The sequence below is a fragment of the Apodemus sylvaticus genome, chromosome 18 (assembly GCF_947179515.1).
Source record: "Apodemus sylvaticus chromosome 18, mApoSyl1.1, whole genome shotgun sequence".
Lineage (NCBI taxonomy): Eukaryota > Metazoa > Chordata > Mammalia > Rodentia > Muridae > Apodemus > Apodemus sylvaticus.
The window spans coordinates 37058676-37074989 of NC_067489.1; the positions used below are offsets into that span (position 1 = coordinate 37058676).

The 16314-nt window shown below is 36.6% G+C and overlaps 1 protein-coding gene across 5 annotated transcripts in view; it reads right to left on the reverse strand.

The window, feature by feature from the left end:
- The window catches only part of Msr1 (macrophage scavenger receptor 1), a 70275-nt gene extending 55369 nt beyond the window's left edge, over positions 1 to 14906 (reverse strand). Inside the window, exons 1-4 of one of the 5 annotated variants that reach the window (XM_052162073.1) lie at positions 14698 to 14906; positions 8632 to 8660; positions 5939 to 6044; positions 4334 to 4447 (exon numbers count right to left, since the gene is read on the reverse strand). In XM_052162073.1, the coding sequence (XP_052018033.1) occupies positions 4334 to 4447; positions 5939 to 6041 (217 nt within the window). In that variant the 5' untranslated portion in view covers positions 6042 to 6044; positions 8632 to 8660; positions 14698 to 14906. Of the gene's footprint in view, positions 1 to 4333; positions 4448 to 5938; positions 6045 to 8631; positions 8661 to 13777; positions 13876 to 14697 lie in introns of those variants that run through there. The other 4 variants (XM_052162072.1, XM_052162070.1, XM_052162074.1 and 1 more) reach the window with 4 other exon arrangements.
- Positions 14907 to 16314: the final 1408 nt, after the last annotated feature.

A 16314-nucleotide genomic window follows, 5' to 3' on the forward strand; every position in this document is an offset into this window, starting at 1 on the left:
TTTGAGAAAGTTATCATATAATGCGTGTCACAAGAAAAGTAAAACAACTTTTCACATGCTAGCTGCTTTAAATTTGAGAGCTTTCTGCTCTTTTACCTCAATAACTTGCAAATCTACAAAAGATTTGCAATCTTTTGATATCATGTCTGTATATGCAATACATTTTAGCTCTCTTTGAAAGGCATTGTGATCTGCTACTAAGTGTTTTCAATGCATGAACAATTACCTGTTCTGAGTACATGGTAGGCATGAGTTCTGCTTAAAATTCTGGTGAATTCAGAACAAGTATTAGTTTATAAGATTGGAACATTCTTTCCTATCTGTCATAATAGATCCCTATTATAATTTTAGGAAACAGAAAATAATAGATCAATTACCAGCAATCCCATAGCAAATGTTTGACTTGGTAATATTCCCTAATAGCCCAAGAACTTTGAAATTGATCACAAGCTTGGATATTATTCATGCTTCTATTTATCTTAATCATGGCCTATCAAAGCCCACAGTCCTTGAGGTAAATTCTGTGGACTGTGGTTTACATAAAAGAAATGAAATGTATATTTGTTGACAACAAGCCAGGGCACATCATTCAAATGTGTATTTCACACTGCAGATAATTATGTATATGTGAATAACATGTGCATAACCTTGCTTATGGGAAAAGGAAAAATCTATGTTGTTAGAAACTTCTATTCCCTTCATTCGACAACTGTCATTTGTTCTATGTTTGCTTTGCTTTCTTTGCTTGGCTTTTTGTTTTCACTGTTTTTAATTGTTAAAACGGGAGCATTTTTAAGAGAAATAATCTCTTGGTTGACATTATGAAAATTCTATTTTCATGAATTTTTTTCTGGACAATCACGTTTTATTATAATAACCAAATTACACTGAAAGACAGTAGTATACAAGCGAGGTTAAGATACAAAAGTCATAGAATTTTGTATCTTATTATTTTCACACATCTATTATTTTCACACATGCTCCATTACCAAGGAGTTTCAGTCTTTTGGTGTGGATAATGAAGATAATTATAGTGTCTGCTGAAAGGGTAATTGTAAAGATGTATTAAGAGAATATGCTGAAAGTTTACAGCCTAGTGCTTGGGTATAGTAAATGATGCACAATGATAAAACAATAGCTGCTTTTACAATTGTTGTTAATTTCCTTAGCTTTTCTTCCCTGAGTAGAATTTTTAATGTGTTATGAAATACTGTCTCAAGTTTCCCTTAACAAAGGCACTTTGGTTTTACATTTAAAAGCATTTTCTTAGGTAGATTAATATGCACATTCAAATGACCTTTTCCTAAGTCTTTCTCTTGATGAGCATATAGCAAAATGATTGGGGAGCAGAGTATAAAGAAAAAAAAATTTTAATTTGAATTTGAATCCAATTAAAATCCAACATGCCTGTTGATAGCTCAGTTGATAGAATGATTTGCTAGCATTCAGGTGGCCCTGTGTTCAACTCCAGCACCATGTAAACTGAACATGTTGATGCCCTAGCCTCAGCACTCAGAGGTAGGGGCAGGAAGACCAGATATTCAAAGTCATTTTAGCTACAAACAAATTAGAAGCAAGCCTGGGAAGAGAGATACAATGTATCCATGACAACAACAACAACAAAAACACCCCCAAAACAAACAGAAGAGCAAGACAAACAAAAATGAATCAAAAACATTCATTAGAAACTGTTATCTCCAATTCACGCCAACTTCTTAGAGAACTATTTTTCTGAAGAACACTACATAGAACCTAAGTAGCATGAAAATTTTAACAGATATTGTTGTGTTGTTGTTGATATATGTTTTAAATTACAGCATGTGAAACATATTGACTAGATAAGATACAGTCATGATGTGATATTCCTATCTTCTTTCTATACTTGGCACGTAAAGCTTTCTGCAAAACAGGCATGTTGTGTTTGGGGACAGACATTATTAGTGCAAATTACCATACTTGTTTTCATATTGACAAGAACTTCAGAAGAAGACTATTATTTTCTCCACATGTTTTAGAAGATGCTGGAGACATGCTAAAGAACCATGGCTAAGTTCATTCTCTTTTAGGGGAAAATTTTATTGTATACTAACTGGAATTTCAGGAGTATTGTTGCCTATCACACGAAGTTCACAAAAATGAGGGGTATAATATAATTTTGAAATAATTTGAACTTTACCAGCACTTTCTTTAAAACAAAACAAAAAGAGATTAGAGAAAGTTTAATTTAAAAATCCAATTACATTTACATGTAACAGCAATGAACAACTGCAGTGTAAAATTCAAATGCATTAGCGTTTGTGAAAAGCAAGAGGAGAATCTAATCTCAGTCATGTCTAACAGTACATGGGGAAGATATATGTAAAACTTTGAAGGAAGTTAACATTCTAAGTAAATGAAAATATATCCCATGCATTTTTGTTTGCTTAAAATTACAGGCATGCAAACACACACACACACACATACACACACACACACACACAGAGAGAGAGAGAGAGGGGGGGGAGAATTTAAATAAAATGTGTCACTTGTGATAATATTCCCTTCTGCTCCTATGGCTAGTACTCTAAACCTAGACCAGAGAACATACTACTGTCATTTCTCTATAGCAGTAACATTTCTAACTGCATCCTAAATATTTATTATCTATGAGCACTAGTGAGTATAACTCTCACATCTCATCAGACATTTTCTCCTGTATGGACTGAGATTATTGCAGAAATCCAAAAGCTCATCAAAATCTGAGAACAAAGGGCTGTGGTGTACCTATCCCAAATTATACACTGACAACACAACCTGTACATCTAAGGCTCAATGAACATCACAGAAGAAGGGGACAGAAAGACTGTAAAAGACAGAGAATCAGGGTATCATCTGAGAGATGGCATCTCCTATGTATGCCTGGGATCTGCACTAATGAAATGTCATCAATGTGGCCAACGAGAAAAGACCTAAAAATGGTGACACCTATTGGCATCTCAGGATAGATGGAATAAATCTCACAAGGCCCAAAACCTGGATGAAGAGCTCGCTATAGACACTTAATGGCTTTTGGTAAAAAATCAGTCATCTTTAGGGATGAGCTTCCTGATATGTTATCTAATCTCAAGAGCTCAGACTTAAATGCATATATATTTAAGAACACATAAGAAACCCAGAGGCTGTTTATAAATTGATATATCTCTATCTTTATTCATATATATATATATATCTTATATATTGTACATATATATACATACAAAAATAAAAAATAATATATAATGATTTTGAGAAAAAAAGAGGGGTATTGCTTCCTATCATTTTTGATGTTAATTTTGTACTAGTGTGGTTATCTTTTTGGGGGTTGGGTGTGGAGAAAGAAGAACACTCCTCCACTCCTGGATTGCACAATCCTTACACTGGATATTAAGATGGTGCAACCCACTTTGGAAATCAGTCTGGCGGTTCCTCAAAAAACTGGGCATGGCACTTCCGGAGGACCCTGCTATACCACTCCTGGGCATATACCCAGAGGATTCCCCAGCATGTAATAAGGACACATGCTCCACCATGTTCATAGCAGCCCTATTTGTAGTAGCCAGAAGCTGGAAACAACCCAGGTGTCCCTCAACAGAGGAATGGATACAAAAAATGTGGTATATTTACACAATGGAGTACTATTCAGCCATTAGAAACAATGAATTCTTGAAATTCATAGACAAATGGATGGAGCTAGAGAACATCATACTAAGTGAGGTAATCCAGTCTCAAAAGATCAGTCATAGTATACACCCACTGATAAGTGGATAATAACCTAGAATCTTGGAATACCCAAGAAATAATCCACATATTAAATGATGTCCAAAAAGAACAGAGGAGTGGGCCCTGGTTCTGGAAAGACTCAATGTGACAGTATAGGGGAATACCAGAACAGGGAAGTGGGAAGGAGTTGATGGAAGAACAGGGGGAGAGAAGAGGACATATGGGACTTGTGGGGAGTGGGGACCCAGAAAATGGGAAATCATTTGAAATGTAAATAAAGAATACATCGAATAAAAAAAATTAAAAAAAAAAGAGGGACAAGGGTGGAGTTTGGGGAAAGAGAAGAGGGGGGGACAGACATAAACCTAGCCTACTTTCTTTATTTTGAAATTTTTGTTTACTCTCTTACATTCTGTTTGAAAAAAATTAAAAGGTTTCTACTTAACACTATAGGATCTGTTTCCATTGAATTTGTTGAAATTGAGGAAAGTTTTGCTCGTCAAGTTTCTCTACAGACCTACCACATAGCAGTTGCCATAGCTCTGGTTTTACAATAAGCAGATTAATGTAGTTTCAAAATTCTCTGATACAGTACCTGTCACTATTCCAACAACAGGTATTAGTACTGCGAACACAAAGACGTAGAGAGCAATGAGGGCAGCTTTGAAGGACTTCAGTTTCTCCTGAAGGGTGGAGCCATTTTTAGTGTCTAAAACAAAGCAAAAGAAAATTAGACAAATCCCAGTCTATTATTTAAAAAAAAAAAACTTGATTTGAATCTTTGTCATTGGTCCTAGAGACAAGATTCAGTGGGTAAAGTGTTTATCATACAAGTAAGAGAACATAATTATATATGATTTTATATTTGTATATCTCACATGATTTGAATGTAACATGCAATTATTTTAGTAGGACAAAAGTGATTTACATATTCTGTGGATAGATCAGAATGTAGTAACTGTACTTACTCTTTGGCATGCATTTACATAGAATATGTATTCCTATAATGGGGTGTTGACTGCAGTGGAGCTATACAACACAGAGAAACAAATAGTAGATTATATATTTACTATGTGGGCGTGTGGGTTTCTGGGTTGGTTCACGGTCACTGCTTGGACATCTTCTTCCATTGCTTTCCACTCCTCACTTTTGATACAGAAAATTAAAAGAGCAATCCATAATACACACAAGCTGGAATTGTTTCTATTTCAAGGTGAGTATACGTATACATGAGGCCTGTTTGTGTACCACATGTGTGTCTGGAGCATGTGGAGGTCAGGGGTCAGATCACCTGGAACTCAACTCATAACAGATGGTTATGAGTTGACATGTGCATGCTAGGAACCAAACCCAGGTCTTCTAAAAAAACAAGTTTTCTTGACATTGTCCTTTGCACTTCATATTTCAGACACGTTCTCTCACTAGACCCAGAAATCCCAGATTCAATTACATGGGCTGCCCCCAAATCCCCAGGGATCTTTCTGTCTCTTCCTTTCCAAAACTGGAATTACACATACAAGCTTTGACATCTGAGTTTTATCTAAGGGCTTGGATTTGAAATCATGTATCTAAACTCAGGCATGATCCTTGAAGGTTTTGCACACTGTTTCTCCCATCTGAAATGCCTATCTCTTCCTTCTCTACCCATCTTGGATGTGGGCATCAAGAGTTAGAAGGCTGTCCTGTCACCTTAGAATGGACCAGATGCTGTTGAGCACCGTTTCTCCATGTTCTTGTCATAATCCGACTCATCTGTTGCAAGTAGAATGTTTATTTCTCAAGAAGATATGAAGAAGTGCTGGCCCTTGATAACTCTGAAGGTGATTTTAATTAGAACCAGGGTCAGTGCAGATTATTTGATTGTACATATGTGTTGCGGTGTGAGGTTGGTTCAGATTTAATGGTTGGATCTTTATAACGAGCAAAAAGAGCATATAATTACACAGGAAAATAATCACTCCCTTTGACATAGGAAGCAGAGGTGACAGTGATGCAGTTAAATGCCAGGACCACCAAGAAGTGTCAGAAACCACGTGAAGCTGGGAAGAGATATGGCCTTTAAATGACCTGTGACCCTTTGGACAAGTTGATTTTAGACTCCTGGGTTAGAGAACTGGGAGAAAACAGACAGACAAACAAATCTCTATTGATTTAAGTCACCCAAACAGCTACCTATGTCACCTGGTCATTTTATACTTACTGTGAGGAAGCAATGCTGTCATTGAACGTGCATCAAATTTCACTGATTCTGAGGAGCAGTCAGCATCCTCTGGTTCAAGAGGGCAGAGCCTCTGTTTCTCCATCACCTATCAAACACATATAGAACACTTGAATGCCATATAAAATTGCTGAGGTTGGTTTTCATGGTGTTGCAAGTTAATATTTAAAATTAAGATTCAATTTTAGCAAGAAAAATGTCTAATTAAATACACATGTCTTATAGAGCACTATATTAATCCTTCTCATGACTTTCTATTTAATTTTTTTTAAAAATCAGTTTATTGGGACTAGGGAGATAGATGCCTGTGAGATGCCTCTTACTCAAGCCTGAATACCTGAATTTGGATGCCAGGCACTCCCTGAGAAGCTAAAATAGTGTAGCCCTGGTACTTGGAAATGGAGACAGGAAAATCTACAGCATTCTTCTGGCCAGTCAGTACAGCCAACTAGTGTGAGTCTAGCGCACCATGAGAGCTCTAGTCTAAAAGTATATGGAGCAAAGCAATAGAAGAAAATACACAGCATTGATTTTGGGTCTCCATATACAACTTCACGTGTTCAGTTGCACCTCCTCCAGACACACACTCACATGCACACAAGCATGCACTCAGACATACACAAAAAAGCCATGGAAAAGAGATTTAAAAGGTTGCATCCTGGAGGTCTCTCTGCTGTGTTGTTCTCTGTACAGAGGCATCTGAGTTTACAGATGTGTCGCCTTTGCATGTGAGGAGAAGGAGTCTTAACTTTTCTAATAAAAAAAAATAACCAAGTAACAAAAAATAACTAGCTGGAGAGAATACACGACTTCTCTTAGAATAAATAGTTATATGTGTTTGGAACAAATATTTTGGCTGACTGAAATATTTGGACTGAATTTATTAAACATAGCTTAGTGAGTCAGACTTCCTTGCCAAGGTATCTGTTTAACCATTTAGAAAAGATGTGGCCAAGTCACTAGATTTAAATACAAAGGAAAAAGTAAATTTTCTTTTTGATTGTTGTTGCTTTTACTTCATTAATTAATTTATTCTTCTTTCATATATTACATGGCTTCTCTCCTCCCAGTACCTGCCGTCTTCATCTCCCCTCTCACCCAGATCAATTCGTCCTTTCCCTACAGCAAAGAGCAGGTCTCTCAGGGATATCAACTGAACACAAGATGATGAGTTACAATAAGACTAGACACATTCCTTCACATGGCGGCTGGATGAAGCAAGAAAATGGTCTGTAAACCGGGCAAAAGTTACTGGTCTTTCCTTCCCTTCCATCATGCCTTCTCTCCCTCCTGTTTCCTCCTTCTCTCTCTTCTACTCTTTCTGTTTCCTTAGGGTTTTGTAAATCACAACATAAATCTGTTTGTTCGTTTGTTATTCAAATTCAATCAGCATTCTACTGAGCACAATCTATGCTTTATCTCTATTGACAAGTATCAAAGGCCTTGAATGTCTTCATTAAGAGCTCAAGGGGCCACAATGCCAGACTTCCTGATACTTGAACTCAGAGGGTCCTGATCAATAGATACTAAATCATCAAAAAGAGAAGCAAAGAGTCTTGTCTGGTATTGCACAGTCAGGTAGCTACACCTGACAGCATTGCATTGCATATTCAAAAGGTAGCAAAGAGTGTCTTAAAAGTTTTCAACAAAATGAAATGTTAAACATTATTTTCATATGATGCAATGAATATGATACATCAAAATATCATATAACACTCACTACTGGTTACAGTTTTATATTTCATAAATTTAGTTATGGCCAAGATTAGGTCAATGGGGAAACATTTACAAAGCACATGCCAGGTCAAATGATTAATTCAAATTATAAAATAAAATAAATTAAATTAAATTAAATTTTACATTGAAACAAGTGAATTTAATTAAAACACAAAGTTTCTTTCTCTCTTTTTTCTTTTATTCTTTTTTTATGTGGTATTAGGCATTAAAATGGAGGTCTCACTCAAAAGTTCATGCTATGGACTTTTTAACCATTAAACTACATTGTAGGGTTTGAAATTCTACTTGAAAATAATTGTAATTGAATAAAATAAATGAATAAAATAATTTAAAATTCTAATAGATTTTCAAGAAATGGTGCTGATTGTGGCTGAATGATCTGCATTTTAAGGACACTGTACTTGAAGATAAATGGAAAACGTTTTATGGGTCACAGTTCAGGCAGGTTGACTAATTTAGCAAGAATCCAACACCATCTAATCTTTCTTTATCCCTTCAGTTGCTGAGGGATAAGTTTGCTGCAGTTTTAACTGAATTCACAGCAGGGACAGGAACAGCTCTCCAGCCTGGGCTAGGGACAGAGAACCATCAGTAATACCTAAAGACACTTGCTGCTTTGGGAGATTCATAGACTAGCAAAGATGCCACTAAACTGCTGTCAATAGACTTCTAAAACTATGGCCTAGAAGGTCACATATTTGGCCGCTCACACGGACAACCTTCACATGTTGATCATTTCTGAGAATCGGTTTCCACAAATCTTGAGTTGTTCAGGCTGAGGATTGTGAAATGTACAGGATTTACCACTGGGACAAGGGGCTAAGAGAAGGGAAGTAGAGGACCAGAAACTTTCTCTTTCTCTCTCTCTCTCTCTTTTTTTTTTCTTTTTCTGGTAAGGTGAAATTGAAAAAGAAATGAAAAACCCAAAGCAAACAGACCTGTTGCAAGACTCAGGGTGCTGTAGATCCTGAAACAGAAGTAAAAGCACTACATCACAAAAAGATTAAAATGGCCAACGTGAGGTATAACGTGTGTGCCTAAAAACTCACTGTCTGCCTAGAATCCTGGTACTTGAAAGCCAGTGGCAAGAGGAATGCCCATTAACTTAATGCCAGCCTGGGCCACACTGAACTCTCACAAGATAAGCAAACAGAAGCCCTTAAACAATTAAGTAAATGAGTGGCGAATAGCCCTGGAGACTGTCCATGGAGGAAGCAGGATTGGACCAGAAGGTGGGGTGGATCCAGACTTTTCTTGTTTCCCCTCTTTTAATCCACGAATGAAAGGTGGACACTGATTTTATCCATCAAACAAAACAAATGAGACAAAAATGGAGTTAGCAATAAAACAGTTCTGTATTCACTTCAAAGCCACAGTCAAAACAATTATGGCCAAGTGGATAAAACTTGTGACTTTGAGCTCAGGTGTTAATGAATGAGGTGGAAAAACCTTATTCCCACTGTTCATGTTTTTTTGTTTGTTTGTTTGTTTGTTTAACAGGTCCTTCTCCAAATGAGTAAATATGGGTTCATTTTCACTTAAATGCAACGGAAACATTGCCAGCTAGTATCCACTCATTTTTCTATGTAGGTAGGTTTATGAATAAAGATAAAAATATTTGTATCTGAAAAAAGTCTAGAGTGTAAACTACTGGCCTGTGGACACATGTCTGCTTTGTTCCACATTACACACCCAGGGCTTCAGGAACCCTGGAACTTTGAACACCCATTATAATTGTTGACTCAGTTTATTTGACTTTCTACGACTTTAATCTCACATGTTAGTTTTTGTTTGCCAAGTGAGGTGGCTATTCAGAAGACCAGTGGACTGCAGAAATTTTGGAGACAAATTCTTGATGATGTTTGTTTATGATTCAGAATCTAAAGGGGCATTGGCTTTATTTCCAGTCCTTCAGTGGCATCTTTGACCCTGTAGTAACATAACATGCCCCACAAGAACTTAGTATTTCAATTGGTCATATACATACATACACACATATGTACATTTATACACACACACAGAGACACATATATGTGTGTTTATATAGAGGTATGTATTGTGTTGTTCTCTCTCTCTCTCTCTCTCTCTCTGTGTGTGTATGTGTGTGTGTGTGTGTGTGTGTGTGTGTGTGTTGCTATGATTTGAAGCTCTGTATATCCCCAAAGCCTTCCCTTGGCATTCTGAGACAGGCTTATCTTCTTGCTTCCACAGCCTGCATTTTCAGCATAATCAAGATGTGTTTTTCCTAGCTCTGCCTCAGCCATTCCGGAAGTCAAAGCACGGATATAGGGAAATCTCAGCCTGATGGGAATATTTTGGCTAACACTGTGAATTCATTTTCCTCTTTATAACCTGTTTTCTGTTTCATCCTTTTGTGGCCAGAGCCAGGCTTGCTCTTTAGAGCTTAGGATCAAAGCCACTGTCTGGTCTGCCTCTGCATCCTTTTGCATTTTGTCAGTCTCAAGTGCCTTCAGACACTTTCAGGAACACTCTATTAGATTTCTCCCCAGAATGTTCTGAGGAGGGGAGTGTAGTTACTTAGTTTGGGGGATGTTTATCTGACCCAGTGTTCACCCTCTAAATGCCCATAATAGCTCTGGTTTCCTTTAAGTGATATTGTCAACTGCTAAAATGCCTACTTTGATGAAACAAAGTAGAATTACAGTACAGCACCGCTCATCCTGGGAAACAATAAGTGTGCTAGGCTTACTTAAGGAGCCTGGCTGAGGGTTTATGGATAGAAATATGGCTGACCTCAGTGCAGGCCCTCCTGAAAAGTTGTCAGCCTGCATGCATGATGGCTTCCTCATGTTTGTATAGATGAATTCTCCTTTTCCTACTATATGCTTTACCTGACCCCATCCCTGAGTTCATGAAGTCATAGGTAATTAGGACCCAGCTATATACAGATGGGTAGAAGCACTGGCCAGATAAGTGTTGCTCTCATGGAGGTGGTTGGCATGTGACTAGGTGCACACCACCTTAGAACAATCCCAACTCGCATCCTGGTGTTTATCCAAAGTGTTCTCATTGACAACCACAGTTCTGTGTGCATTGTGGATGTGTTTGCTGAACATAGATGTAGAGTTTTTATCACTCTGGACACATCTGCTTTCAACAATAGGACTGCTGGGATGCCTTTAATAAACACTGGAATTCGTGACAGAAAAATCTTCATGAGGTACAGAAGCAACAAAGATTTGCCACATATTGAGAGATTTCTCTCAGTTTATTGCCTGGAGTTTTAGCCCTTTCAGCTGTGTGTGTGTGTGTGTGTGTGTGTGTGTGATGGGATGAGGGAAGGAGGGAGGGAAGGACGGGAGGGTGAGAGGGAAGCAGAGAGAGAGAGAAAAAGACAGAGAGTCAGAGAGTGAAACGGGTATGTAGACAATATTTTATCAGGAAAACAAACCTGAGAAACATGAGACCAAGCTGGATTAGTGGCTGAGTAAAGAATTATCCAGCACTTCAAGATATAGACAAACCTTTGCTCATTTTCTGATTGATTTTGATTTTGTTTTGAGACAGTGTATCACTAAGTGAATCAGTCTGTCCTTGACACACAGTCTTCCTCCCACAGACTCCTAAATGGACACAGGTGCACGAATGTGTCTTGCCCCTGCCTTGACTGTGAGTGCACCTGGACCCAGCTCTGGCCCTGTAGTCTCTCCCGACTAACTCCCCTGATGACCTGAGTGCTTATGTATTAGGCACAAGATTCTATGTTTGATTCTGTGTTTGGTCATAAAATAAAAACACAACAAAAAATTAAAATGAAAATATTTACATAGATGGAAAAGACCACATATTTTTAAGGGTGACCATAATTCATAGATCCATGTATACCTCAAGGAAAGTTCATATTTCACATATATAGAATTTTAAAGAAAGAAATTGTTATACACTGGAAAATGCTTCTCTCAGACTGGCATGAACTTAGTTACCTGGCAAAAAAGAGATATCATTAGTACATTACATTTTGCCTCAAAGAAATTTATTGTTAAATTTATGAGATTATTTCTGCCTTTATTTGACATTGTTATTATTATTATTATTAAAATTATTATTATCTTTTGGAAATGTAAGGATACATACAGAGACAAGGCCTTGTGAGCAGTCTTTACAGCATTTTTCTGTGACCTTAAGTGTAATTTCCAAGTTGAGAGCCAAATAATTTCACATAAAGTGACTTTTCCCAGCACACGCCTTCATCCTGATAAAGGATTGTGAAATCCTTTGAGCTTGTATAATCTATCAGCAGTGTGTTCTCATGAGAATCAAAATGCATCTCTGCCATATCAGCTTTTAATGAAGGGTCAAAAGTTCTTGGAGGCAGCCACAGGAAAGCCACATGACGGAACTTGGAGGTTAACACGAACCACAGTCTTCACTTGCAGGCATGTTATCATTAAAACAATGTAGTGGCATGAAAGCTGAGATAAAATTCAACTTCTACCATCCGGACACTTTAATACAATAAAATCCATCATTCCTCACAGAACACTTAAGTCTTTATTCATAGGTCTGGATTTACACAGTGGGTGTTGCAAGGTGCATATTGATTGGTGTGACCCATTTTCCTTAAAAATCATGCTTTTCTTTTTCTTTGAATGATCTTTTCAAATTTTTTTTAAAAAAATGAACTCTACGATATTTAATCAAACATGAGTAACTCATTTCTATAACCGTTGATTTTTATGACCACCCCTTTTCTGGAGCTCATGATTTTACTTTCATAAATAATGTCATAGCTACTGTGGTCAATTAGCGTTATTCTTTAGATATTCTTCTGTTTGATTTTATACCAGTATTGAAGAACTAGACTAAATGAAAAGTATTTTGAATGTCTTGGATATAAAAGGAGGATATAATTAATACCCATATATTTGAATAATGTGTGAGTGTGAAAATTTTAAACCAAATTCATCATCATAGAATTATTTAGATATTAATGAGAATCTTGATATTTTAAAACACCTTTGTTGCCCTGTTTCTAATTAGTGTGGAAGAGATATTTCCATGCAATTATTTGTTATTTACTGTACCTCTTGGCTATTGCCTGTTCATATCCATTGCTTGGACACTCCAGGGAAGATTCCTTATACCCATGTGTGACTAAGTAAGAAATTTATGTGTGTCTAGAATCTACTAACTATTGAGACTTTTTTATTGTTGTTACTACGATACTAGCATTGGACTTAGAAATAAATCTCTGATCAGCACAGATGCTGCAAGATGAATATATCATCTCTTACTTTTCATTTTCAGACAAGATCGTACTGAAGTTGCTCAGGCTGGCCTTGAACTCACCCTCTAGCCCAGGAATGTCTTCATCTTGTTTGACTACTTTGGCAGACCTGTGACTATGTGTGTAGCCATTTGCATTTTCATATTTCTACATCTCATTTCTTCTAAGATAAATATATACTTATATTTGCCATGATCTTCTTACAGTTATTTTTTTTCTTAACAGTGGAGTAAATTACTCTAATGTGATCTTCCTTATTCATTTAAAATAAATACCCTCATTTTAATATAGGTAGCTGATAATTTGTATCACTTTTAAAGTGAGTATATTGTTATAAGCATTGTTAAAAAAGAATACATAAAAATTCCTGTTAAAGACAGATAGTGACAATCAATCGTTCTTGATAGTAAAATGTAAAAAGCATCAATGTTTGAATCAAAAAAAATGACAAAAAAGAATATGATCAAAATATATTCTATAAAATTCTCAAAAATAAAAACAGAAAAATAAAATGTTGGCAAACCGATGCTAAATGAAGAGATGAATATATCATTCTTTTAGGTAAATGACTTTAAGAAATCACCAATTATTTTAAGAGCTTTAAATAATTTTTATATTTTTAAAATCCTGATATAATGGAAAGGAATACTATGAAGACTAAAGTAATTTCTAACCTTGCCTAATACAGAGAAAGCTGACAATAAACCACATCAGCATTTTTCACAATTGTGTATCACTTTCTGAGTCTTAGCTTCAAGGCAGTTCTGTGAGCTCTATAGACAGATTCTCTCATCTTGCATTTAGGAAACTAAGACATAAATGGCTTAGGTACTTACTCAATGTTACATAGCTGGAAGTAAGGATCATTGGGTTTGAAAGCAGACAGTGTACTCATACGATGTGAGCTCCCTGCTACTGCCCCAAATATTCATCATTTCTGCTCTGTGACTTCTCCTACAGTTCCACATAGCCAGTGATAACACCAGACCAATTTTATGCTATGCAAGTCTTCCTCATCCATCCAAATCACCTTAAATTATAACATTCCATGAAGATACTTTTACCTTTAAAATAATAACTCTTCCCATTCACATAGTAGTTACATAAAACACTTTTTAATCTATGGAAGAAGGCTAAATTATATTAGCTCTGCTTGGGTATATGCTTTAAATTGAGAACACCTTACAAAATTAGCTGTATTTATTTTTCTTTGTATCTCTTCTTCATATGTAATTCAAACTGTTGAAGCAGATGAGACTCAGACACCATTCACTCTCTAAACAATGGAATATTAATACAGCAATCAGGTTAAAGCCAGAAATGTCACATGAAGAAAATGGCAAGGAAACACACTAACCTACGAAATGCGCTTTAAACAAAGCCAGTATTTTAAAACACACAGTGATATGACAAAGTTCTTTGCTAATCTGACTACCAAGTACTTTGTCTTGTGCATATGGATTATATTTTTATTATTGAAAACATTAACAAGAATTTTAACTATCATTTTTTACCTGTTAAACAACAAAACTAAACCAGAATAAGAGTTTACTAGAAATTATGGATCAGATACTCTGTCTGTCTGTTTGTCTGTCTGTCTATTTCTCTCTGTCTCTCTGTCTCTCTGTCTCTCTGTCTGTCTGTCTGTCTCTCTCTCTCTCTCTCACTCACTCACACACACACACACATACTTGTACAAGAGTATGCTCACACTGTCAACACAAGCACTTTTAAGAAGAAATAAATTAAACTATACCTCTTTGGTCATTGTTGGTATGGAAGGCAGCACTGATTTATCCGCTTCCCTCTCTTTACAATTGAAACCTAAAATCTTTATCACATAGTATTTCAGCATCTGGCCCACAAGGAAAGGAAATGACACAGTTGTGTGTTGAAAATCTTTCTCTGAATTGTATTTCAATAACCTTCTCATCAATGCACAAGTTAGCAAAATCTAAATTTGTCAGATAACTCATTCCCTTTCCTTAAAGGACATTGTGAAAGGAAAAGGAGAAGTTAAAAAAAAAGAGCAAGAATTTTGGAGCAGGGTACAGAACTGACCTCCTGCCAGTCATCCCTGGCTAATAAGTTATATTCGTTATTCCCCACCACATCTTCTTACAGTGTTGAGAAAGATACCATGCCTTGTTTTCTATCAACATTTCTCCCCATCCTTGTCTTTATAGCAAAGAGCAAAGCAAAAGCCTAAAGAGCAAAACATAAGGAAAGGACACAGCATCCAACCAAGGTAAGCAATGGAGCTGTTGCTCACCTCAGCTTATTGTACAATCAGCTCAAAGGAAAGGAAACCCTCTACCTTCTGACATGTTGTCAGAGGTTTGTACATTTTCCTTATGGTTTCTGTTACATTCTGTTAGCTCAAGTATAAAATCCACTTAAAATTTCAATATTGTATTATTAAGATTTACAACAAATATTTCTGGAGATATGTAACATATTCCCCAGGCAATTAGTGCTACTCCAAATAGAAGGTATTTTTCTCCTCCTCCTCCTCTTCCTTCTTCTCTTCCTCTTTTTCCTCCTCTTCCTCTTCTTTCTCCTCCTCCTATTATTATTGTTTATTATTATTATTATTATTATTATCTTGTATAATACATCACACAGTTTCTCCTCCACACTCTTCCCAGTTCCCCTTCACGTACCTCTACTATCCATATTATCCACTCTTTCTTCATTTCCTTCCAGAAAAAGAACAGGCCTCAGAGGGATATCAATCAAACACAACATAACAAGTTATAATAAGACTAGGCACAAACCCTCATATCTAGGCTGCGCAAGGCAACTCAGTAGAAGGAAAAATGTTCCCAAGGGTAGGAACAAGAGGCAGAGACACCCCTACTCCCACTTTTGGGAGTCCCACAAAACACCAAGGTACAAAACAATAATATATATGCAGAAAACCCAGTACAGACATATGCAGGTACTATAATTGCGGCTTTAGTCTCTGTGAGCTCCTATGAGCTCTGCTTAGTTCATTCTATGGATCATATTTTCCTGGTGTCCTCAACCATAATGATATTCTGCTATATTCATAGATTAGTACCTAGCAGTTATAATCAGACAGGCTTCCTCCAGTAGCAGATGGGAGTAGATACAGTGAGTTCCACAGCTGAACATTAGGCAAAGAGAGAACTCAAATTAGAGATGTCCATTGGGTGCCTCCACTCAGAGCTTGGGGAACTCCAAGGAAAAGGAATGGGAAGAACTATGGAATCCTGCTCCTTAATAAATTGTGATTCAAATGATTAGAAATCCGTAATCCCAAGGCACCACCCATGAGAAGGCAATGTATGAAAGAACACAAGAACAATGCAGCATTTGAGAAACACAAGCACCAATCTAATAGTAATAC